This window comes from Cricetulus griseus, chromosome 4, assembly GCF_003668045.3.
Source record: "Cricetulus griseus strain 17A/GY chromosome 4, alternate assembly CriGri-PICRH-1.0, whole genome shotgun sequence".
In the NCBI taxonomy this organism is placed as follows: Eukaryota; Metazoa; Chordata; class Mammalia; order Rodentia; family Cricetidae; genus Cricetulus; species Cricetulus griseus.
Genome location: NC_048597.1, coordinates 204,671,735 through 204,696,084, shown reverse-complemented (window position 1 = coordinate 204,696,084; position 24,350 = coordinate 204,671,735). Strand labels below are relative to the sequence as shown.

Below are 24,350 nucleotides of genomic sequence, written 5' to 3'. Positions count from 1 at the left end.
CACCACCCAGGAGGAAGGAGGAAAATTAGAAATTCAAAGCTGATCTAGGATATATGAAACACTGTCTTAAAAAGAAATCAAACCCCAACACCCCCCAAAACGGTACACATTGATGTATGTGTACACATACTAAATGTAATTAAAAACAAAACAACCCCCCCAACCCCAACAAAAAATGTGGTTCTTTAAAGAATTTAGAGAAAATAATAACTCAAGAATAATACTTAGAAAATCAAAATATCTTACCAGTAGGTTGAGGAAAAATGGGAGGAATGGTTCCGGATGGTACAGAAGGAGGATAATTTGGAAATATTGGTGGAGGCAAAGGATAATTCACACCAAAGGAGCCCTGTGGAAGTATTTAAAAATTATAAGACAAAACAAAAAAAAATTTCTGTAGAGACTAAAAACCTAACAGATGGCTTTGGTGGCTGAGAGAGCTGGTCCTGGGGTCATAAGAGAGTGGGAGAACAGGCCCTGTACCTCACCTGGGCATCACAGTAGAGCTAACCGTGTTAGCAGGAGTTCAGGTAAGCACACCCAGAGGGCATGAGAGTAGGAGAACTGCCCCTGCCCCTGCTTATCTGCCATATGGTGGCACGGGTGAGGGAAAGATGCCCCCCCATCCCTTGCCACCTTTGGCAGGTGGGAGAATTGACCTTGGGAACACAAGAGCAGGAGAGCGGGCCCTGCACCTCCCCTGAACAAGACAGTAGAGCTGGCCCTGGAGGTGTGAGAGCAGGAGAACTGGCCTGTTCCTTGCTGCCTGCTGCACTGAGTTAGCTACCTGGGGCAATGCTGGAGAGCTCACTCTGGTCGTGTCAATGAGGCAAAGTTGGCAAGGTGACCAACCCAGCTGCCACCATACAGATGCAGGGCTATGAGTTGGCCCACCCCAGCATCCACTCATCTGTGAACTGTTGGAGCATGTGTAGGGCTGGACCTATAAATCCAAAGCTGCAGGATCTCCATGACACAAGGTAGCAACAGGATATTCAAGAGGAGTCCCAGTGACGGCCCCATATCAAGGTTGTAGCAGAAACCAGAGGCCTCAAACCACACCAATGACTCATTGCAATGAATGCTTACAAGTAAAGATGTATGGACTAAAGGGTATATCGTGTGACTTACTATGTCACACTACAGCTTTCATGCTGAGACTGTTTAAAAAATTACTTCTTATGTTAGGGTAATTTTTTTTTTTAAATTTTATTTTATTTTGAGGGGGGGAGGTGGCAAGAGCAGAGGGTGGATATGAAAGGATGGAGAGATGAATGCGATCAGGATGCATGATATGAAACCCACAAACAATCAATTTTTAAAAAGGAAAATACAAAAACTAACAGGCTGGAGAGATAGCTTAGTGGTTAAGAACACTTGCTGCTCTCCCTGAGGATAGAAGTTTGATTCCCAGCATTCATGTAGTTTACAAGCACTGTAACTCCAGATGCAAGGGATCTGACTCACCTCACCCTTCTGGTCTCCCCGAGTGCTCTCCCACACACATGGAGACACACACATGCACACAAATAAATTAATCTTAAAGACTTAGTAGGAAACCCAAGAATGATTCTTACCAGTTGTTGTAAAGCAAAAAGTGCAGCTCTCTCCTTGGCTTCACTTTCAGAGTGGCACTGTGGCCCATGGACCAGTAAACCATTAGACAATTTTACCTGACAAACTGTCATTGTCTAAAACAAGAGAATATAGATGTCCATAAGATTATCTGTCTAGGAACCAACTTGTTCTCCTAAAGCTTTGTCTAGTCAAAGAAGATTAGTTTCATTTCATTTTAGGTTTTCAGGAAAACTTTTTAGAATTGTGCCTCATCTTTCTTTCCTTAAAAAATATAAAATAAAAATAAAAACTCAGGGTCTATGTAGTCCTGGCTGTCCTGGAACTCCCTATGTAGACTAGGCTGGCCTTGAACTCAGAGATATGTTTGCCTCTGCCTCCTGAGTGCTGCTCAGCTCACAGCCTTACCCTTTAACATTTACAAGATAGAATACTCTCTTGAGCAGGCACTGAAGTCTTAGCTCTTTGGAAGGCTGAAGGGGAAGATGGGATTGTTTGAACTTAGGAGTTAGAGACCAATCTGACTATGGGAAACAAGTTTAAGACAGAATAAAAGAATAAGCTGTCAAAACAAGACTGAGCATCAAGTATTTCAATGAAAATGAGGGCTGGAAAAGCTTTTTTCTCTATTCTAAGAATTGGCAAACTAAGCCTTTTGCTAACAAAGTTTTACATTAAAAACAACAACAACCAGGCTGTGGTAAAGAGGCCAGCCTGGTCTACAGAGTGAGTTCCAGGATAGTGAGGGTTGTTACACAGAGAAACCCTGTTTTGAAAAATGGAAAAAACAAAACAAAAAAACCAAAACAAACCCAAACCAAACCAAAACCCAGAATTGCTTATGAAACCCTTGCCACTATTATAGAGATGAGAAATGGTGACAAAGACTGTATGTTCCACAGCATGAAACACGGGCCATTGACAGAATTAGCTTGCACACTTACGTTTACTACCACCTCAAGCAGCACTGAAAATATAACTGCTCAAGTGTGAGAAACTCAGAGGTTCTGGTTTGGTTAGAGCCTCCAGCTCTAACACCTGCATGGTCTGGAAAGCCCCCCCCCTCCCGCTCCAAACCCTTACTCATTCCTAAGGAAAGGCACCAAAAATCCCAGTTCTGTATTCCTGGTGGGTCTTGCAGCTTCTTTGCCAAAGTTGCCAGTGGCTCAAGTTCCTGCCTAAGCACTCAGCTTTTGACCACACGTGGGCACAAACCCAGCTAGTGTAGAATACATCATCAGCCCTTGTCTACAACAATCTCCCTGCTTTAGTTCAGGCATTCAAATTCTCTGGCCTTGGTCTCTGGGCCTGGAGAACTTGCCTGGAAGTTGCTTTGCTCAATATACCCATTGTTTTATTTTTCAACTAGGCATGATCCTGTTTACAGCTTCAGCAGAGAAAGATTATGGGTGGGAGGGGGGTGCACAGAAAACCCCATTACTGTCTTTGAGCTTTAGTAGTGATCTTATATATTCTCTTGGCACAGTATGTGTATGTGAGGCCTTGAGTTCAATTTCTAGTGCTGTTGAAAAACAACTCCTCAAACTACAAACAAACAAAAACCTTACACTCACACAAATAAAACAAACAACCTCCACACTATTGTTTTCTTTTTCTAGCTAAAGATTTTTTCAGCCACTTCGCTCAAAGATTTAGAACCGTGTAGCCATCAAATAGCAGCATACTATACCTGTGTTGTTCTCAGAAAAGAAAAATCTGGTTGTGGCATTCCAACAAGGGAACAAATTCGAGCAAGTTCAGTTACTGGTGTGGATACAGGAGGGATATGGCCAGGCCAACACACACCCTCCACAGATGGAGCATTTTGGTATTCATTGGTACCACGGGGCTTGTTCATAAAGCATGCTGTCAGGAGAGAAAAGGGAATAGCCATGTTAATTAAAATGGTTTTGGGGGTGGGCTCTGACATTTCAAAGCCCGAGCTTTGAAACGGGCTCAGTTCCTCTCTGTCAGCCACTGCTTTAGAGCCATGCATGTGACCATGATGATAATGTACTAAACTTCTCAAACTGTTAAGCAAGCCCACAATTAAATTCTTTTATAGGAGTTGCCTTGGTCATGGGGTATCTTCACAGCAATAGTAAAGTGTGACCAAGACACCAGTTATTGCAAGTTTATAGTAAATCAAACAGAAAACTGCTAAATGGTTAAAAAATGATAGGCTGGCATGGCGGCTTGCATCTGTGATCTTGAGGCAGATGGATTGCCACAGTTTGAATCCAGTCTGGGATACAAAAAGATTCTGTCTCCAAAAACAATGGCAGCAGGGGCTCTCTGAACCTGGGGGCTTGGATTTCTTGGATAGGCTGAAAGCAAGCAAGACCCAGCAATCTTCTTATTTTCCTAGTAGCTGGAATAATAGGTGTTTATGGGCTACCTGGCTTGTTATTTGTGTGCTATATAGGTGAACTCTGGTCTTTATAAATTTGTGGCAAGTATTTTTAACTCCTGAGCCACTTCTCCAGCCCCCTACTTTTTTTTTTTAAAGATTTTATTTATTATGTATACAACATTCTGCTTCCATGAATATCTGCACACCAGAAGACGGCACCAGATCTCATAGTGGATGGTTGTGAGCCACCATGTGGTTGCTGGGAATTGAACTCTGGAAAAGGACCTCTGGAAGAGCAGTTAGTGCTCTTAACCTCTGAGCCATCTCTCCAGCCCCAGCCCCATACTTTTAAAAAGAACAAATGGGGTTGGTGAGATGGCTTAATTGGGAGACGTGCTCGCTGTCAAGCCTGATGACCTGAGTCAATCTCTGGGATATACACAATGGAAGGAAAGAACTGACTCCTCCAAGTTGTCTTCTGATCTGCACACATGTGCTCTCCATGTAAACATACCAGACAGACAGACAGGCAGACAAACATATCAACTGTTTTGGAAGAAACCAAATGAAGCAAACTTTTGGAAATAATATTCGCTATTAGCAACTGCGCTCAGTTAACTCACCCAGCTTCTTACTTTGCTCGGGTTGTGAGAATGGTCCATGCTCATCTCTTCTATTGGGAGAAGCAGTGACTTCGCTATCAAATTGTTTCCCATCATTCTTACTGTCGGTTGTGTCAGGGCTATCGATTTTTAGAATTTCTTTAAGCATCCGTGTTCCTTTCTTTTTAGAAAATGATTCATAGGTAGATGTGGGGGTGAGAAGAAAGTAAATGTTAGGCTCACGTAGGTCATTTCTGCCTCTTCTTGGTTTCCTGAGGTTATTTTTTTCTTTGTGGTGTTGTCCTTATACATGCTAGGCAGGAGCTCTACTACTGGCCATCTCCCCAGCCTTTTTGAAGAGTTCTTGCTGTTAAAATTAAGATGCTACCTAAACTCATCTAAGATGGCCATGGCCTGAAAAACATTCACATTTCAAGCTACACAGATAATATTTATCCTATTTAACTTTTAGCCCTGTCAACAGCAATGTTTAAAAAGCAGGGATCTATGGTTTAATGGGAAAAAAAAAAACAAAACCTTACAAAGCCAACAAAACATAAAAAGATGGCTAAATTGCTCAAAGCATCCCGATTTCCCTCACTTGATGACGACAGTAATGCAAGAGCCAGATGTTGGTGGCCCACGCTTTTAAACCCAGCACTCAGGAGGAAGAGACAGGTAGATCTCTGTGAGTTCAAGACCAGACTGGTCTTCAAGGTGAGTTCCAGGACAGTTAGAGCTGTTACACCAAGAAACCCTGTCTGGAAAAACCAAAAAACCAAACCAAACCAAACCAAACTAAAAACTGAGACAGGATACCATCCAACATGAGACAGGGTTTGAGCAGACTCATGGGGTAGGCATGCATGACCAATGATAGAGAAATGACTGTAGTTCTAAAGCTGCTGAACATACGAACCATAGCAAATGACTGTGGGGACAGATGCTCCTCATCTGGAGGCTCTCCGTGATGAGGTGACTGTACTTCACTTTCTTTAGAGATAGTCAAGGATGCTAAAAAGTTCTCAATTCCAGAGTGAGGCTAAAAGAGTAAATATTTATGAATAAGACGAAAAATCAAGTAGTAAAACACTAGATTTTATTCTAAAAATTCAACTTTCACTCAATCATTTTCCTAGATGTAAAAGTTTGGGAAGAGACATCAAATAAAGGATTTATTTATTTACTTACTTACCTTATCAATAGCATTTGGGTAACCAGTCACAACCTTCTGGGCTTCTGAGGCTCCTGGACTTTCATTTCTCTTCAATAGTTTAATATTACATTTGGCAGACCCTCCAGAAGTCTGTAAGAAAAAGTAAGTTTTTGTGTAAGTAAACTTATAGTTACTATTTAAACAGTATTCTAAATAAATTGAGAAAAGTATTTATGTATTGCAAGATATTTATTCATTTTTATGTGTGTTTTATCTGCATGTTTGTCAGTGCACCACGGTTTATGTGAGCTGCCATGTGGGTGCTGGGAATTGAACCCAGGTCCTGTGGAAGAGCAAGCAGTGCTCTTAATAGTAAGCCAATTCTCCAGCTCCAAGTACTGCTTTCTTTTAATGCCATAAGAAAAAAAAAAGGGGGGGGGGAGGCTCTTAACTTGAATGGGGAAATTATCTTTATTTTCATTAATCTGCAAATAAGATTTAGATTTATTTCAGTCTCGAATATGGGCAATAACCATTGACTGTGTGTGCTCCCCACCTCATTCAGGAGACAATCGGTTCCATAAGGTGGCATTCTCATGACAGGATTAGCAATTGTGAAACGAGAAAGAAAACAGTATGTTCTAACATGTCAGAATTTAAGACAGGAGCCTTTAACTAAAGGCCAGTAAGAAAGTCCTTAGAGGACACAGACACTTACCAGATCCTAACTATATTTCAGTACTGTTGTTTCTCTCAAACTTATATATTTTACTTTACTATTAAAAACATTATTTTGGCTGGGTGTAGTCGCACAATCTTCTAATCTCAGTACTCTTTTGAAGGTAGAGGCAGAAGGACCATGTATTCAAGGCTAGCCTTAGCTACCTACATAGTGAGTTAAGAGGTCAACTTTGCTACAAGAGACCTTGTCTAAAAATCAGCATTTGCTCCCAAGCCTGGCCACCTTTTTAAAAAATTTTCAGTGGTAGAAACTGAACCAGGGTCTTCCACATAGTAGAGAAGCATTCATCATTGAGCTATATTCCCAACCCAAGCGATCCACTCAAAAATGTGTAGTAAAGCATGATACATATGCATAAAAGTATACATAATCATGTATGCCAAATTCTTTGATTCTTAACAGCCTACATGTTCTTTATTAAACAGTGGAGACATTGTAAAACAAAATAAAATGTATGAGCTCAGCTCCCCCATTCTAACTCTATACAATTTGACTTTTTAAATGCTGATACCAGTGTCTATACAAATAGACACTTCTGAGTATTTTATAATATGTGAGAAAACCTTTAATTGACCGATAGTTTATTTCCATCTTAAAGATAAAGAACTTGAGGTTGTTAAGATTTGCTCAACACCACCCAACTCTTAAATGGTAAAATGAGGATGACTGATGTCTCTATTCTGAACCCTAGACTCCAGCTGTGTAACCATCCATCCAAGTGACTGTGACTATAGCTTTTGCCGAATTCCTTAGATTGTTGAAAAGGCTACAAAATTCACTTAGATGCTATACAACAACCAAGTGCATAAGAACATCCAGCTTTTAAAATTTTTATTTAAAGAAAAATTACCTGTTTATTGGGCAATTTTTGTGTCTGGCACTCAGCTTTAGGACTCTTATATTCTTCCTTAACTGGAGACAAGAAAACATAAATTTTGGGAAGCAAAAGAGCTTACTAACCAACAGTTAAATTCATCAAGTATTTACCACAGCAAAACAGTGTTTAAAGTATTTCAAGAAAGTGTATAATTATTTCCTCCTGTGTCTGTGCACCTCCTCCCCGAATGCTGTCAATGTTGGAGATCAAACCTAGGTGCTTGTCCATGCCAGGCAAGTGCTCTTCCACTGACCACAGCCCCAAATGAGAAGATGCATGAACTGAAGGAATTTATAATCCAGGTGAGACAGAGGAAGATAATTGCAGGTGATTAGATGGGAAAGGAAAGTGGCATCTGATTTGGGCGTTGAAGAGTGGTAGGTTCTCCAAGCACAAAAGAGGAGGCTTGGAATTCTAGGCAAAAAAAAAGATTCGAGAAAAGATATGAAAGCAGGAAGGACTAGAAAGGACCGTACTTATGCAATTCTAAATGGGCTAGTCCTGCAGGAGGTTAAGGAGTAATACTGAGCTTAGTGAAACTAAAGAGGCAGGTGAGTCATATATGGAATTAAGTTGTAAGCAATGGGCAAGCAATCACAGAAAGGTTCTGAGCAGGTAGTAATCTGATCAGAATTATAATTTTGTAGGATTAAATTATAAGATAAAAGGAGAGTAAGAGCCGGGCGTTGGCGCACGCCTTTAATCCTAGCACTCGGGAGGCAGAGGTAGGCGGGTGTGTGTGTGTGTGTGTGTGTGTGTGTGTGTGTGTGTGTACATATTTTATACATGAACACAAATATGCCATAAACTCAAAAAAAAATGTTGTTTGTTTTGGCTTTGCCTTTTGTTTTTTGAGACAGAGTTTCTCTGTGTATTCCTGACTGTCCTGAACCAGACTGGCTTCAAACTCTGAGGTCCACCTCCCAGTGCTGAGATTAAAGGCATGCGCCACCACCTCCCAGCTTCAGAAAGAAAATTTTGAGAGTTTTCTTATTTGTCTCTTTACTCTCTCTCTCCCTCTCTCTCTTTTTTTTTTTTTGGTTTTTCGAGACAGGGTTTCTCTGTGTAGCTTTGGAGCCTATCCTGGCACTTGCTCTGGAGACCAGGCTGGCCTCGAACTTGTGGCCCAGTCCTCCTGACTCACCCTTCATAATGTTGGGATTACAGGTGTTTACCATCATGCCCATAAAAAGCAACTTTTACCATTCCTGTTAAGGGAAAGCTAAGAGACAAAAGGGGAAATAAGAAATGAGAGATTATCTTTAGAAGATTTAGGAAATGAAAGGATATAGAGGTGAAGATAGGAAAAGGACAGCAGTTAGTGTGTAATCTCCTACTGTACTAGATATACTGAGTTATACAGTTGTTCTATAACTTATTTTTTACTCTTTATCACTGGACTGTTTATTAAGCCTGTGTGGAAATGAAAGAATAAAATACTGGGCATGGCAACTCATGCTTGTGATCCCAGCACTTAGGTAGTGGGAGCAAAGTTATCCTTGGACACATAAGTGAGGACCCAGCCAGCCAGGGCTTTGGGAAATTCTGTGTCAAACAACAATAATGAAAACATTATCACCACAACCAGCATCAAATAGCAGGTGAGGAGAGACGACAGGAAAGGAGATACCAAAGGAAGAGCATGAAGAAAGTAGCAGGACATGAAGAGGGAGAATAAAAAAGGGAAGGAAATAAGGAAGACAGGAAAGGAAGAAAATGAAAACATGAGGACACACATGACTAGAAGTTTTTGTTGAAGTTAGGCAAGAATGCCCACTTTGTTTTTAAAAACAGAAATGAACATATGGCCCAGTGGTGGCAGCGCATGTCTTTAATCTCAGGCACTCAGGAGGCAGGGGCTGGTGGATCTCTGTGAGTTCAAGGCCAGCCTGGTCTACAGAGAGAGTTGCAAGACAGCCAGGGCTACGTAGTGAAACCCTGTCTCGAAAATAAAAACAAAACCAGAAACAAAAATCAGCCGGACGTTGGTGGCTCACGCCTTTAATGCCAGCACTCGGGAGGCAGGTGCAGGTGGATCTTTGTGTATTCGAGACTAGCCTGGTCTATAAGAGCTAGTTCCAGGACAGTCTTCAAAGCTACAGAAAAACCAAAACCAAAACCAACAACAACAACAAAAAACCAAAAAACCCCCAAAAACCTCAAAACAAAAATCAAACAAACATAGCTTTATCAATAACAGGATCAAAAAGAATAATAGAGGAATAAATTTAACAATAAGAAAAAGTCCGAGGTTTCTGCACTGTAAATGATAACACATTAATGGAAGAAATTAGAAAAAAACTAAGTAGATGGAAAGGCATTTGTGTTCACAGGCAGGGAAGTGTAAGACACTGTATACAAAAATGTGATCTATGAAAACTCCAGGCACAGTGCTTGAGGAAATAGATAAGATTATGGAAATGCAAAGACCCAGAATAAAATGAAAGCATCTTGAAAAAGGCAAACAAAGCTGGGGAACTCAAAAATTTGATTTCTAAAAGAAAGCTACAGTAGGGAAAACAGCATGCTGTTTATACTGATGTGCATAGACCAGTGGGATAGAAATGAGAGCCCGTAAGTCACCACAAAGACATATATATACCTGGATAATGCAATGGGGGAAAGAATAGTCTTTTTGACAATTGTACTGCAACAAGTGGGCATCTACATGCAAAAGCATTAATAAGCTACCCCTTCCTCATTACTGAAGACGTGATAACATGATGATTGTGCTTTGTTATTTTCTGTCTCTGTATGCGTGTTTGTGTGTGTGGGCATGTGCAGAGAATAACTCTGGGAGCTGTTTCTCTCCTTCTACCACGGGTGTCTTGGGGAATGAACTCTGGTTGCCAGGCTTGATCCACCTCACTTGCCTGATGAATTTATTTTAAAGTATGAGTTGTATTTCAACAAAGTTGCTCAACAAACAAACAAACAAACAAACAACAAAGTAGAAAGCACATCAACACTTTTCTACCTTAAAACTTACATTTTCGGTGAGGGTCATGTTTTCTTTGCTGAATTTTAACACTGTTGTCATTAAAGCCGGATTTATGTGGCTGAGTTACTTGACTTATTTCTTGAGGTAGAACTGCAACCTGAAAGTTAAAATTCTCAGAAATCAATTAAACAAAACCATATTATAACTTTAAAAAAATTTAAATTTAATTCAATAAAAATTACACAGTTTATTAGAAAAACACAGATAACTGTATAGAATTTTAAAAACTGTCCCCAAACCACCCTGGAATTAAGAATCATTAGTCTAGTGGCCACCACACCAGGATTCCTCTATGTGTTAGTTAGAAAGCAAGATAAATCCCCTAAATTCTCTTTTCAATAGAAATAATTCAACCTAACTTCAATTCAAGTTAACAAATACAAAAACTAAAGGAAATGCTAATCTTTGAATGTTTTTTTCATAATAGAAACTTCTCTAAATCTCTTTTTAAGATTTCCTTTATTTAAGAGTATGGGAATTTTGCCTGCATGTATGTCTGTGCACCATGTGTGTGCCTGGTAGTTAAGGAGGTCAGAAGAGGGCGTCAGATTCTCTGAAACTGGAGTAACAGATGCTTGTGAGCCACCAGTTGGACCAGTTGGACAATGGAAACCAAACCTGGGTCCTCTGCAAGAGCAACAAGTGTTCTTAACCGATGAGCCATCTCTCCAACCCTCTAGAAAGTTGTCTAAAAATTTCTCTAGATTTGTTTCCAAACAAACCCACTTTTAGTGTAAGTGGGGATAAGGAGCGAGTTCGTGTAGCAGAAGAACAAGGGTTGACAGGAGCAAGCTAAGGAATGGGGACTGGTAGATTCACCTGAATGATTCTCTTGAGTCATTAATGTTAAAGGTTTTTCAATAAAAAGTTTTCAGATTAATAATTTTTCTTGCATTTTATGAAAGTTGAGGATATTGTCTCATTTACATTCTTTTTTATATTTCTTCCCCAATACCTGATTTAAAATGATTATTTATACTGTCAAATGAAACACACTTTTGCAGCAACATTATTCACAAAGCTGTAGTAATTAAGACACTTTACAAATAGGCAGGATAGTGAAACAACATGATTAAGTTTCACATAAACATTTTACAAGATCATTTTTCTTGTGTGTGTGTGTGAATGCGTGTGCTTATTGCTGTGTGTATGTGCTCACATCATAATGTCAGCATGCCTCCCTCAGTCACTTCTCCACCTAATTTCTTGACAAGGTCTCTCACTAAACCTGGAATTCACCATTTCAGCTAGACTTGACCAGCCAGCAAACCCATAGGGTCTGCCTGTCTTCACACCCCTAGTATTGTGGCTACAGACGTGTGACATTATGCCTGGCTTTTCCGTGAGTACTGGGGATCCAAATTCATGTCCAAGCACTCTACTCATTGAGCCAACTCTCTAATCCTAAGATCCTTTATTTTTTGAAAGGAAAAGAAAGCCTGAGGGCAAAAGAAACAACTTGATATAGCTGAATCTGCAAGAGGAAGTAAAAGCAGAGACTGGGAAACTTTAACACAAAGTAATTTTCATCATTTTGCTCTTGGCAAGTCCTATTTATTTTCAACTCTGGGCACATAGAAATTCACATTGGGTACAAAGGCACATCATATCCTAGCAGACACTGATCTTGTCCTAAAACACTTGTGATATAGGATGGAGTTTGGGGGGAAAAAACCCAGTGAGCTCACACACACAGCATCAGCCAGGGTTCTTGATTCATTACTAGTCACATGGCATGAGATTCTACCATCATAGCAAGACACCTAGTAGAGCTTTTGGGAACAGTAGTACTTTCTGAGGGGTTTGGGTCTAAGAAAGGGAATGAGAACATAAGGACCAATAGATAGGTATAAATAAATGTCATGTGCCTATTACTGCCAGGAATGTTAAATGTATTTTGCTTCCATTATCTCAGTATCAGTATAGTAATGCTACCATCATAATAATGTTATGACATATTTTTATTTTGCTTTACATGTAAATAAACTGAAGTCCACAGTGATAATTTCATTGTGTAATTACTGATATTTGAGCTCAAACTCCAAAATTTAAGTTTAAAGTATGCTGAAAAACATATATATTCTAAATGGAAAGCAAATAATATAGTTGTGAATAGTTCTTTGGGTCATTTTTAATTAAAAAAAAACATACTATTTATATGTGTAGGTACATGTTAGAGGTGGTTGTGAGCTGCCTAACACAGGCTCTAGGAACCAAACTTGAGTCTTTGCAATTAGCAGTACCCACCACTCTTAACTGTGAGCCACCCTCTTTGGGTTCTTCTGTTTGATGTCTCTGTAAAAACATTTGTGTTGGGCATACTGTTATATATTGTTAAGGAATGCCTGGATTTTTTTGTTTTTTTTAAGCTTTTGGTGAGTTCCCTAGAATTTGCTTAAGCTCAGCTTCTTTTTCCCCCTGCTCTTCTTGGTTTTCTGAGACTGGGTTTCTCTGTGTAGCTCTGGCTGCCCTGGAACTCACTATGTAGATCAGGCCTAGAACTTATATTTGCCTGTCTCTTCCTCCTGAGTGCTAGGATTAAAGGTGTGTGCCACCATGCCTGACCACACTCAGCTTAATACTTCATGAGTTTGATTTAGGTAGCTTACAATTCTTGTAATATACAGGAGATAGACAGAACATGACTATGTTCAGCTGAAATAAGTTGTATCTGATAACAGAAATTACATACAGATTATGAAACAATATCTCCAGGAAAGAACAGGCTTGAGCCAGATCTAAAAGGATTTAGCAGTAAAGAAAGAAAGCATATTCTAAGTAGACAGAACAAAAAGAACACACAATCCCAAATGGGAATCATTTATGGGAAATGGAAAGTAAAGAGTGCTATCTGAAAACATTAATTAACCCAATAGTTGGACATACTTTATGTGAATTAGTATGGTTCTTGGACTAGAGTTCCCAGAGGTTTCTGGTCTAGGAGAAAGAGTTCAAAGAAAGACAGAGAAGAGACTCGACAATGACAGGTTTGTTAGAGCAAAGCACCAGGGCACTCTCAAGACAGAGGACAAGTGGCTCGAGAGTCAGAGTCCTGATGGCCTCTGTAGCCTGGGTTTTTCTTAGGGTCTTGTCCATGTATACTAGATCTTTCCATGCACCTAGTAGGTGGGCTGTTTTTTTTTTTTTTTTTTTTTTTTATCTTGGATGGCCCCACAAGGACTTTAATTCCACATGTTATGTACATGGCAATGAAGTCACAGATATACTTTTAAAAGTCAATTTCTATGCCATTGTTTTTGGTCAGTTATTTAATAACTCCCTATCTGTCTTCCACATCAGTTGTGGCTCACAAAAGACCTTATGAGTAGGAGGACTCAGGCTGGAATCCAATGGTACTGAACAGGGAGCCCAATGCGTTCAAAATGATCAAAGTGACACAGTTTTAGGGCTGGCAAAGATATCCACGGTCTCCAATGCCTTTACCACATATGTGTGATCACCACAGTCCAAAGAAGTACATTTGTGAAACTTGTATTATGAAATCTCAATTCCAGAACTTGAGGTTCAGTACTTACTACAATCTACTGCTACAGGGCATAAAGTGGTTTTTGACCCAGAAGAAACCTTACCCAATTATGCCTTGAGGCCAATACAGGTGAAAGGCTCTTTCAGAAAGATTAGGAACTATTATATATAAAGAACTCTAAGTGAAAGAGATGACATATGGGAGAACATAGACTAGAGCTTAGGTGAGGCCTGTGGAAAACTATAAAGTCTAACTGTGGGAACTGAGCAGTTCAAGGATTTAGGAAACAGAAGGAAGACAACAACTAAAATTTTCTTTTGGGGTGGCAGCATACCAAAGTAGCAGCAGAAAGCCAGTGTGGACAGAAGAGAGACAAACAGGGAGTCATTCAGATCTGTGGGACAAAAGTTCTTGATTCCAAGCTTTTTAGATCAACTGCCTGGGCAACAATGGTGCTAGGAGTAAGAGGAAGGCTTTAGATGGGGTTGATTTGGGGACATCTTGAGGTTGATGTGGCAGTGGAGTATCCATATACTCCTTCTCTACAGGCTGGCAATACTGGATCAAATACTTCATTGAGAGGCCAGACCAGAGATTATAATTAGTTATACTTAACAGACAGGAAAGAGTCAAAGTCATTACTCAGGTAATAAGGCAAAGGAAAAGAAAACTTGTTCACTTCAGTGGAATTGTTCTCTGGTCAAATGTTGGAAAAGCCAGAGTTAGTAAAGAAGGCACACGCAAGAATCAGGGAGGTGTTTTCTCTCACCTACCCACTCATTACTTTTATGAAGCTGTGTTATGTAGGCTGGCCTTGAACTCTTGACTCATGGGTTAAGTGATTCTTCTGTCTTAGCCTTCTGAGATGGAGAGAGTAGTTGGGACTACAAGCATATGCTATTGTGAACAGCATGCTAACATTTCCTTTTAGAGCAGAATTCTTTGGTCACCGAATAGTGACACCTATAATCCCAGCACTTGGGAGGTACAGACAGGGGTCAGTAGCTTTAAAATGCCTGTAAAAGTTACCTATACATGTGACTTTCAATTCTCCCTTTCTCTACTATCTTATAAAAAAGATATTATTACTATCCTTGTTTATCTATATATGGATATCAATGTTTGCCACATGTGTCATGTCTGACGAGGTCAGAAGAGGGCATTAGCTCCCCCTTAGCATGACCTAGGCTACTCTTAAAAGCGTATTTAATTGGGGGCCTTGCTTACATTTTCAGAGGTTTAGTCTATCATCATCATGGCAGGGAGTTTAGCAGCACACATGGTGCTGGAGCAGTAACTGAGAGTTACATATTGACCCACAGGTGAAGAGAGAGAGAAACGGAAAAACACCGGACCAGGTGTGGGCTTTTGAAAACCTCAAAACTCATTCCCAGTGACTCACTTCCTCCAAGACCACACCTCTTAATCCTTCTAATCCCACCAAGGAATTCCACTCCCTGGAGATTGAATATTCAAATATATGAGCTTATGGAGGCCATTCTTATTCAAACCACCACACCAACTGAACAATTTTCTCAGGCTAATGGATTTTTTTTTTTTTTTTTTTTAAATTTGAGATAAGGTTTCAGGGTAGCGTAGGCTCAACTCAAATTTCCTATGTAATTGATTTTACTGCCTCTTCAGTTGAGTGTTGGAATAAGAGGCATATAACACCATGAATGGTAGGTTTTGCGTGTATGTCTGTACAGATATTGGTGTGTGTGTGTGTGTGTGTGTGTGTGTGTGTGTGTGTGTGTGTGTGTATACATGAATGTGTGCTGCTTCATGTGTACGTGTGCACTAGGTGTTTGTCCACCATTTTATTTTTTGAGAAAGGGTTTTTTGTTGAACCTGGCCTGGTTGACCGCAAGCCTCAGGGATCCTCCTATACCTGGCTCTGCAGCAATGGGATTAAACACAGTTACTGGTGCGATGCACTTAGCTTTTTCATGTGGCTGCTGAGGGTTGAACTCAGGTCTTCACGATTTCACAGCAAACACTCTGTCAACCAAGCCAATTTCCCAATGCCTCTTTTAGTTTTCATTTTTCAGCCTGAGTCCCTACTCTCTAGGCCCTGCTTCTTCTGTCTTGTTTCAAAGTGCCGGGAGCTCTGCATCATTGCCTGCAGTCTCAGACCTCTTTGCAATCTCTGTATCCATTTTCTTGTAGACCAGGCTGGTCTCGAACTCACAGAGATCCACCTGCCTCTGCCTCCCAAGTGCTGGGACTAAAGGCGTGCGCCACCAACGCCCGGCTCTGTAACCATTTTCTCACTACCAGTATAACATTGTATATTCAAGTGGGAAAATATAAGTTAATGAATGCCATTAAGGCCTTTATTAAATTCAAAATGTAATTATTACCTTTTTGTGAATTAGGTAAATTCACAAATTCAAAAATGATGCCAAAACTGATTATATTCCCACTTACTGGCCCAAATGTATGTATGCCTAAAAGGAATAATGAAAATTCATGATTGAAATGGTCATGAAATTTAGAGAGAAATGTATCATTGCAAATGAAAAGAAAAACTAACCTTTTCTTGTACCGTTGGCTGATGGGGTTGAATTTTTCCAGATCCCTGTAGAGATTGCCAAATGTTGCAAAACTCATCATCACCTTTTGTAGGTACCTAATAAATAAACAAACAAAAATTATAAAGATATATTAAAATTAAAACTATTTATTAAAATTATTGAATGATAAACAGATACTTAACTTTCACTGTTTGAACTTCCCAGTTTCCCTGCTCTAGAGATGAGTATAGTAACTGCTAAAGCACTGTACTGGAATGTAACTAGTCTTCATAAATATATGTTCTCAATGGTCTAAGCCAACCATACCATGACGATGATACATACAGGTGGAGGTAGGAAGATCATGAGTTTGAGGTCAGCTTCAACTATGTAACAAGTCTGAAGCCAATCTGGGCTTATGTGAGACCCTATCTCAAATTTCCCTTTAAAGGATGATAAAAATGTCCCCACCAACAGATTTATTTTTTTGTTTTCTAATGTGCTAATCTATTAACTTACTCAATTTTACACCCAAAGACTTTATCTGAAAGCCTTCACCTTTGCTGGCCTGGTGGTACACACCTAGAATTTTAGTATTTGGGAGGTGTCATCAAGAACACAAACTCCGCCATGCCTTTAGTCCCAGCACTTGGGAGGCAGAAGCAGGCGGATCTCTGAGTTCGAAGCCAGCCTGGTGTACAAGAGCTAGTTCCAGGACAGTCTTCAAAACAATACAGAGAAACCCTATCTTGAAAAACCAAAACCAAAAACCAAAACTAAAACCAAAAAACAACCCCCCCCCCCCCGCCACGAACTCCAGGCCAGGCTGAGCTACCCAGTAAGAACCTGCCTAAAAACTAACAAATCTCCACCTAACACTGAAATAATGTAATAAATTTTAAAACTAGCTAGAGTAGGTAAATGGTTTCATGCAGATTAAGACTGGTAAAAACATGCATCAAAACTTAACACCGGGCTAGTGGAGGTGGCGCTTGCCTTTAGGCCCAGCACTTAGGAGGTAGAAACAGAGGCAGGAAGAGCTCTCTGAGTTCAGCCTGACCCAGTCTGTATATAACAAGTTTCAGGTCAGCCATAGCTGCATAGTGAGACCCTGTTCAAAACAAACAAACCCCCAAAGAAGAAAAACTCAATTATGGTTACTTGTGCAATTAGAATTTTGTTTGTGTTTATTTACAACTAATTACCTGTTTTTTCAAACTGCTTTATAATAAACATATATCAGTTTTGCAATGATATACGGCATTGTGTTAAAAAATATGGTGAAGCCTAAGACTTAGGGCCATGGAATTAAAACTGTTTCACAGACAATAACTTCATTCTTACGCTCAGAAAGATGAAGAACATGATCATAAATGCATGGCAGAAATGTGAAACTTGCCTCTTGTAAGGTTTGCAGAGGAGGGCCTCAATCTCATGTAGTGGAGGATGACCTCAACGCCTGAGCCCCATGCCTCCAACTTCCAAGTACTAGGACTATCGGTGTGTGTCACCACGTCTAAGCTTCAAACTTGTTTATTATGAGTATGACATAATCATCTCCCCATTATGCTCAAACTTTTTGTTACTCATAAGAGGTATCATAGGGCATTTAGATTACATAAGAAATTTAAATGTTGTGCTAGTCAGTTTTATGCCAATGCAAAAGAATGAGCCATTTGGGAAGAGAAATTGGGAAAATCCCTGGAGGCATTTGCCTGGAGGTAAGCTTATATTACATTTTCCTGATTGATATTGATGATTGATGTGGGAGGGCCCAGCTAACTGTGTGCAGTAACACTCCTGGGCTGGTGATCCAGGATGCTGTAAGAAAGCAAACTGAGCCAATTGGTGGTGGCACACACTTTAATCCTAAAACTCTGGAGGCAGAGGCAAGCATATCTCTGTGAGCTGGTCTACAGAGTGAGTTCCAGGATAGCCAAGGCTACATAGAGAAACTCTGTCTTGAAAAACGAAAAACCCACAAAACAAAGAAACATACAAAACAAATGAAAGCAAGCAAGCAAGTAAGAAAGCAAGCAAACTCAGCAAATCAGTAAGCAGCACTCTTCCACAGCCTCTAAATCAGCTCCAACATCCAGGTTCCAGCCCTGTTTCATTTCCTGTCCTAACTTCCCTTCAAGATGAACTGAGACATGGAACTGGAGGCTGAAATAAGCCCTTTCCTCCCCAATTTGCTTTTGGTCATGTGTTTCTTCACAGCAATAGAAACCCTAAGTAAAACAAGTATCAATTACAAAATAAATATACTAAGAGAAAACAAGAATATTCTGGAGCTTGCTATTTAGATAATATATTTCTTCTTTGCTGTAAGTGTAATCTTATAACAGAGGTAGAATACTGTTAATAGCACCAAGCGTATTCATTTTGTTTGTCATTGATACAGGACCTTAGTTTGTAGCTGACCAGGAACACAGCATATGTGGTCAGGATAGCATCCTACTTCACCCTTCCAAGTGCTGGAATTAAAGGTGTATGTATCTATCGAGGGATAGATGCCTTTAATCCCAGCACCAGGAAGCAGAGGCAGGAGACAAGTTCACAGAGCAATTTCCAGGAAGCCAGAGATACACAGAGACACCTTGTCTCAGAAAAACAAAACAAAGCAAAAGAATAAACAAACAAATGGTGTGTGTATCTTTACATCAGGCTCTGTACTAATTTTTTTAAATCAAAAAAGAAAACTCAGTCAAATGAAGTTCCACTTAGGAGTTCTCTATGATTTTTGATTTGCAAAGAAAGTGGGAGAAATAAAGAATGAGAACCTTACTTGAGTAGGGACAAAAAGTGACTGGGGAGAATGGTTGAGGCCTCCCAAGTGCCCAGATGAAACTGATGAGTTTGAGCTGGAGTAATTCATGGCTGGTTGTGGTTTCACAATGGCTGTCAACTTCTGATTTCCAGTTTCAGATCGACTCCCATGAGAAAGGTTCACCAAGGCACTTGTTGGCAGTCGGTAACCCCTACCAGGTGAGCACCTACAATTAAAAAGTTAGTTTAGGGCTGGATAGATGGCTCAGCAGTTAAGATCACTGGCTGTTTTTCCAGAGGTCCCGAGTTCAATTCCCAGCAACCATATGGTAGCTCACAACCATCTGTAATGAGATCTGGTGCTCTTTTCTGGTGTGCAGGTGTACATGCAAGCAGAACACTATATACATAATTAAATCTTTTAAAAAGTTAATTTGTGGTGGGTCTGGTTGTACATGCCTATAATGCCAGAAGTTTACAGGTAGGAGTAGGAAGATTAAGGGTTCAAAGTCATACTCAGACACATAGGCAGTTCAAGGCCGCCACCTTGCCTCAAAATGGGGGAGAAAAACAAAAGCAAAAAAAAAATATTGGAAGTGTAATTCAAGGTTGGATCCCTGTACTTGAGAAAAGGGGAGGGAGGAAGTCTTTTGTCAACTGTTTCAACTCTATTACCTAATACTTTTCTTCTTTCAAAATGTCATCTTCTTTTATTGAAGGACATTGAAAAAGTAGAGTTCTTTTATGAGTTTCAGGTTTTGCTACAAAATATGTATTTTCATGAGAACTTACTACTGATTCTGCATTAAAAAGTACTCACATGCAGTAGCTATTCACACGGCTCTCTATCAGGCCTGGCGGTGCAGCGGCTGTAGAGGCCAAGGAAGGGACAGTAGGTGCACAAACCTAGCCCTGCTACATTTCAAATTTGAAAATAGTCTGCCTACATGAAACCTTTTGTCAAAGAAATTAAAACAATGAAAAAACAAAACAAAACAAAACAAAACCCAAAGCCTAAAACATACAGGTGCATTTTGACAGAGTTCTGGCACATGGCTGTCTGTCATCCCTGCATTTGGAATGTAGAACAAGGAAGATCTTGGGTTTAAGGCCCAACTCTGATCAAGACCTTGTCTCAAAACAAACACACATAGCAGAAAACAAAAGTCATGTAATCCATATATTAAATACAGATGTGGTTATTGTGCGAATGGGAGTTATAACCAAACAACTGAATAAGAGATCCAAAATCTGTTGCCACGTTTGAAGAGCACAAATGGGAAGGCCCTACAGGAAGAAGCATATTCAAATGTCAAATAGTAAAAAGTTTTCTATTACTATTGGGCATGCACATGGGCATGAGGTCAGAGGACTGCTTATGTAATTGGTCCTTTCCTTCCCTCACCTTCACTTGTGTCCTGTGGCTGGCACTCATCGCCAGGCTTGTGCAGCCATCAATCACCTGTGCCTGTTGCATCGTCTAGCTGGCCCAATAATGGCATCTTGTAGAAACCATTCAGTTTAGACAAGGTTTTATATCGAAAGTAGTTTTAAATTATTAATTGCCCATTAACCAAAACACAGACACAAAAGGAATTAAGTTCATGTCAGCTTTGCAGTTACATTTTAGAAAGAAAAACTGGAAAAGGATCCAATTTCTTCCACCCAATATTCTAGTAATCTTTATTACAAAGTCTAAGTGAGACAGCTCATCTAACTAGTGTCTCCTGTACCTTTAAACTTCGTAATTTGTGAACTTAAACTTTGTATTAGAGTTTCCTCAAAACGACATCAGACTCCATTTGTTTTTAAATACACACTACTTTAAACCCGGTAACTTCTGCTGGGTGGTAGCAGTCGGACTGAGCCTTTAATCCCAGCACTCAGGAGACACAGACAGGCACATCTCTGTGAGTTTGAGGCCAGCCTGGTCTACAGAGCAAGTTCCAGGACAGGCTCCAAATCTACAGAGAAACCCTGTCTCAAAAAACCAAAAGAAACCCAAAACAAAACAAAACAAACAAAGAAAAAACTAAGGTAAACCTGGTAACTTCCAATGATTGCTTTTCTTCATCAGAGTCAAATTTCCTGTCTCCATTACTAGATTGCCATTCACTCCTCAAGCCAATACCATCTGGCTAAGCCCCAACAACTCCACTCCATTAGACAACAAAGACTTCCATGTCATTGAATTCAGCTGGCTCTACTCCTCAAGTCACTTAACTAGAAAATGATCTTTGTTGCATGTTCTATCCTGTCTTCCTGAGTACTTTTCACTCTATTCTTCCATCTTAGCACAGTTAACCACTATTCATGTACTTGTCACATTTTAACTAAACAATATAGTCAGTTGCTGAATCTCCTTTTGCTAAATGAAAACTCCGGAGGGTAGACAGGTCCGTCTTACTGACTGTTATAACACTAGGAGCAACTATGATGTCAAATTGTGGGCAAACACATTGAAAAGTAACATTAGCAAGATCCTGCATGGACTATTCACAAGGTACAATTAATATTTGGAAATACAAACCTTATTGTTAAGCCTCCAGGAAATTCCTCATCAAATAATACTTCAAATAGGACATCAGCTTCTCTACTAGCTGTTGAAGATAAAGAGAGGGAGTCAGACCAATGACCATATAACAAGAAGCCAGCAATAAGGTTTCAGAGTACCCAGAAGCTTTTGCTTTATTTTAAAAGTTCACAAAAAACATTTTAAATATGAAGAATGACATAGCATCACACAGACTGTCATCCAAAGCAAGCAACAATACAAATGCCTTAGAAGACCACCGTGTTCTTATTCCCTAAAAGGCAACCCCAGCTCTCACCCAGCAGTTTGCTTTTCTATACATATCTTTACACTTTTACTATCTGTGGACATATCTAAAATAATGTATAGCAGTGTTTTGCAAGTTCATTTATAGATCTAAACTATGTAATGTAATACATTTTACCATATGTAATTAAAGAAGCAATAAATGAGACAGTTATTCTCAAATTATTCCGTGTCATTTTGTAGTATACACCTTATTAATCAGAAAACTATTAAAACACTGTCAGTATAGACTAGTGCATATACCTAAAATTTTATTTAAATAAGATGATATAGCTTCTAATCTCTTTTTTCTGGCTTTTTTCAACACAATTAAAAGTCATCCATTTCAAATGTATCATTTCTTCTTCTTTTTTTAATCTTGAGAAGCATTTCATTACATAGTGAATAGCATCCAGTTTATTCATTCACTTACTGGCAAGTATTTAGATTTTTTTCTAATTTTTGATTATCATACAAGGCTTGGTGTAAATTCAAGTCTTATTTTTTCCTGAGTTGGTATTTAGGAATGGAATGACTGAGAATTTATCATTGCTGGTAAAATGACTTGAGTACAATCCCCATGACCCAACTGGTAGAAAGAGAGAATTATTCCTGTAAATTATCCTCTGACCTCCACACACACACAGTCTGGCACTCAAGTGAGCAAACGCAATTCGCCTCAGGGTGTTCATCATAGTAATAGAAACCCTAACTAATACCCAAGTTTTTATGAATTCTTGGGATGGAACTTGGGAACATATGTTTATTAGCAAGCCTTTCTCCATTTTCTTATTTTTCAGACAAAGTCTCACTCTGTAGCCTAGACTGGCCTGGAATTCTCTATGTATCCAACGTTGGCCTTGGACCTGTGGTAATCCTACTGCTTCAGCTTCCCAAGTGTTGTGACTGCAAGTGTAGACCACCACAACTGGCTATAATCTAGTTGTACTCATAAAAGTCATCTAAAATCTTTTCACTGTAAGTAGCACAGTGTTTATTTTGAGAGCTTTCTAGATTATCTGGCTTATTTAAACTATAGTTTATAATGTAAAGGTAAAACTATGAGTAAGATTAGTTAAAAGTGTAAGATGTGATGAAAATTTCCGTTCAGTTTCATAAAAATGTAAGTATCCCTCTAAGGCTTGTTTAATTTTAGTGTGATATACATAAACTACCAAGTTATAAACAGGTCTTCTCAACTTCCCCTCCATTCAGCTGCTTCTCAGATGATTATGTGAAACAGAAAAAGAAAATTTTCTCTAGAAAATTCTCTAGAATTATTTTCTCAAAAATAAACGATTTAGCCTTTTCTCGGATTTATTTTCTGCTTAGATGCACACATCACACAAAGCTATGCTCTACTTCACAATGAGAAAGCAGATGAAGACATCAAGTACTGAAGTCTAACCTCCTTTAATTCCAATGACGGTGCCTCGGAGGCCGACTGGCACTGAGAAGTTCTCTCTCACGTTTACAACACGATCAAACAGACGGAACTCCGCGTCCCGGTCAGGGATGACTCCATGCTGCTGCTCCAAAGGCTGAAAAGAAGTGAGCATGCATTTTAAGGAAAGAGCCCCTGTCACACTGGAAACCTCCTGTCTGTTTATGGAGGCATGGTCTCATGTAGCCCAGGCCGAGTGCAAACTTCTCCAGCCTCAGCCATCTACAAGTACCAGCAGCCTTCTGCCTCCATCTCCTGAGTGTTGGGATTATAGGCATGCCACCATGCAGGCTTGAGACAATTCTTGCTTCCTATATATTTGCAAAGTAAAAATAGCAACTTTGTACTTACTCTGTACAGCAGATGGGGCTTCACCGTCACTCGTACTTTTTTATTATTCTTTCTTTGCTGAGTAAGAAAATAATTCAAATAATTATAAAGCCATTCACCAGTTCTAACATCTATGAATTTTATAAAGCCAATAGTTATTAATTTTAAGAAAAAAAAAACCTGAAGTTTTGCACCTGCAGTAGTGAAATGCATATTCATGAGATGAATACAACCTAAACTCTCTCTCTTTTTTTTTTTTTTTCTCGAGATAGGGTTTCTCTGTGGCTTTGGAGCCTATCCTGGAACTAGCTCTTGTAGACCAGGCTGGTCTCGAACTCACAGAGATCCGCCTGCCTCTGCCTCCCTAGTGCTGGGATTAAAGGCGTGCGCCACCAACACCCGGCCAGCCTAAACTCTTAAGTCTTGTTATTTTAGTTATTATGTGTGGAGTTGGTTCTCTCCTTTATCTTTATGAAGAGCCCAGAGATCAAACTCCAATCACTGGGTAGCAAGTGCCTTTTACCTGATAAGCCATCTTGCTGGCCCTCATTTTTGTTTTGAAGTAGGGTCTCATTATGTAGACCCGGTTGTGCTGGGATTTGCTGTGTAGACCAGGCTGGCCTTGAACTCACAGACATCCACTTGTCTCTGCCTCTCAAATGTTGGAATTAAAGGTACAT

At 39.7% G+C, this 24,350-nt stretch overlaps 1 protein-coding gene across 2 annotated transcripts in view; it reads right to left on the bottom strand.

Moving 5' to 3' along the window:
- The window catches only part of Xrn1 (5'-3' exoribonuclease 1), a 110,703-nt gene that overhangs the window by 9,417 nt on the left and 76,936 nt on the right, over positions 1–24,350 (bottom strand). Inside the window, exons 28-40 of one of the 2 annotated variants that reach the window (XM_027410923.2) lie at positions 23,692–23,748; positions 23,305–23,437; positions 21,609–21,678; positions 19,098–19,305; positions 16,330–16,425; positions 10,295–10,403; positions 7,279–7,340; positions 5,726–5,836; positions 5,450–5,572; positions 4,552–4,711; positions 3,266–3,441; positions 1,578–1,691; positions 247–349 (exon numbers count right to left, since the gene is read on the bottom strand). In XM_027410923.2, the coding sequence (XP_027266724.1) occupies positions 247–349; positions 1,578–1,691; positions 3,266–3,441; positions 4,552–4,711; positions 5,450–5,572; positions 5,726–5,836; positions 7,279–7,340; positions 10,295–10,403; positions 16,330–16,425; positions 19,098–19,305; positions 21,609–21,678; positions 23,305–23,437; positions 23,692–23,748 (1,522 nt within the window). The remainder of the gene's footprint in view (positions 1–246; positions 350–1,577; positions 1,692–3,265; positions 3,442–4,551; positions 4,712–5,449; positions 5,573–5,725; positions 5,837–7,278; positions 7,341–10,294; positions 10,404–16,329; positions 16,426–19,097; positions 19,306–21,608; positions 21,679–23,304; positions 23,438–23,691; positions 23,749–24,350) is intronic. The other variant, XM_027410924.2, reaches the window with a different exon arrangement.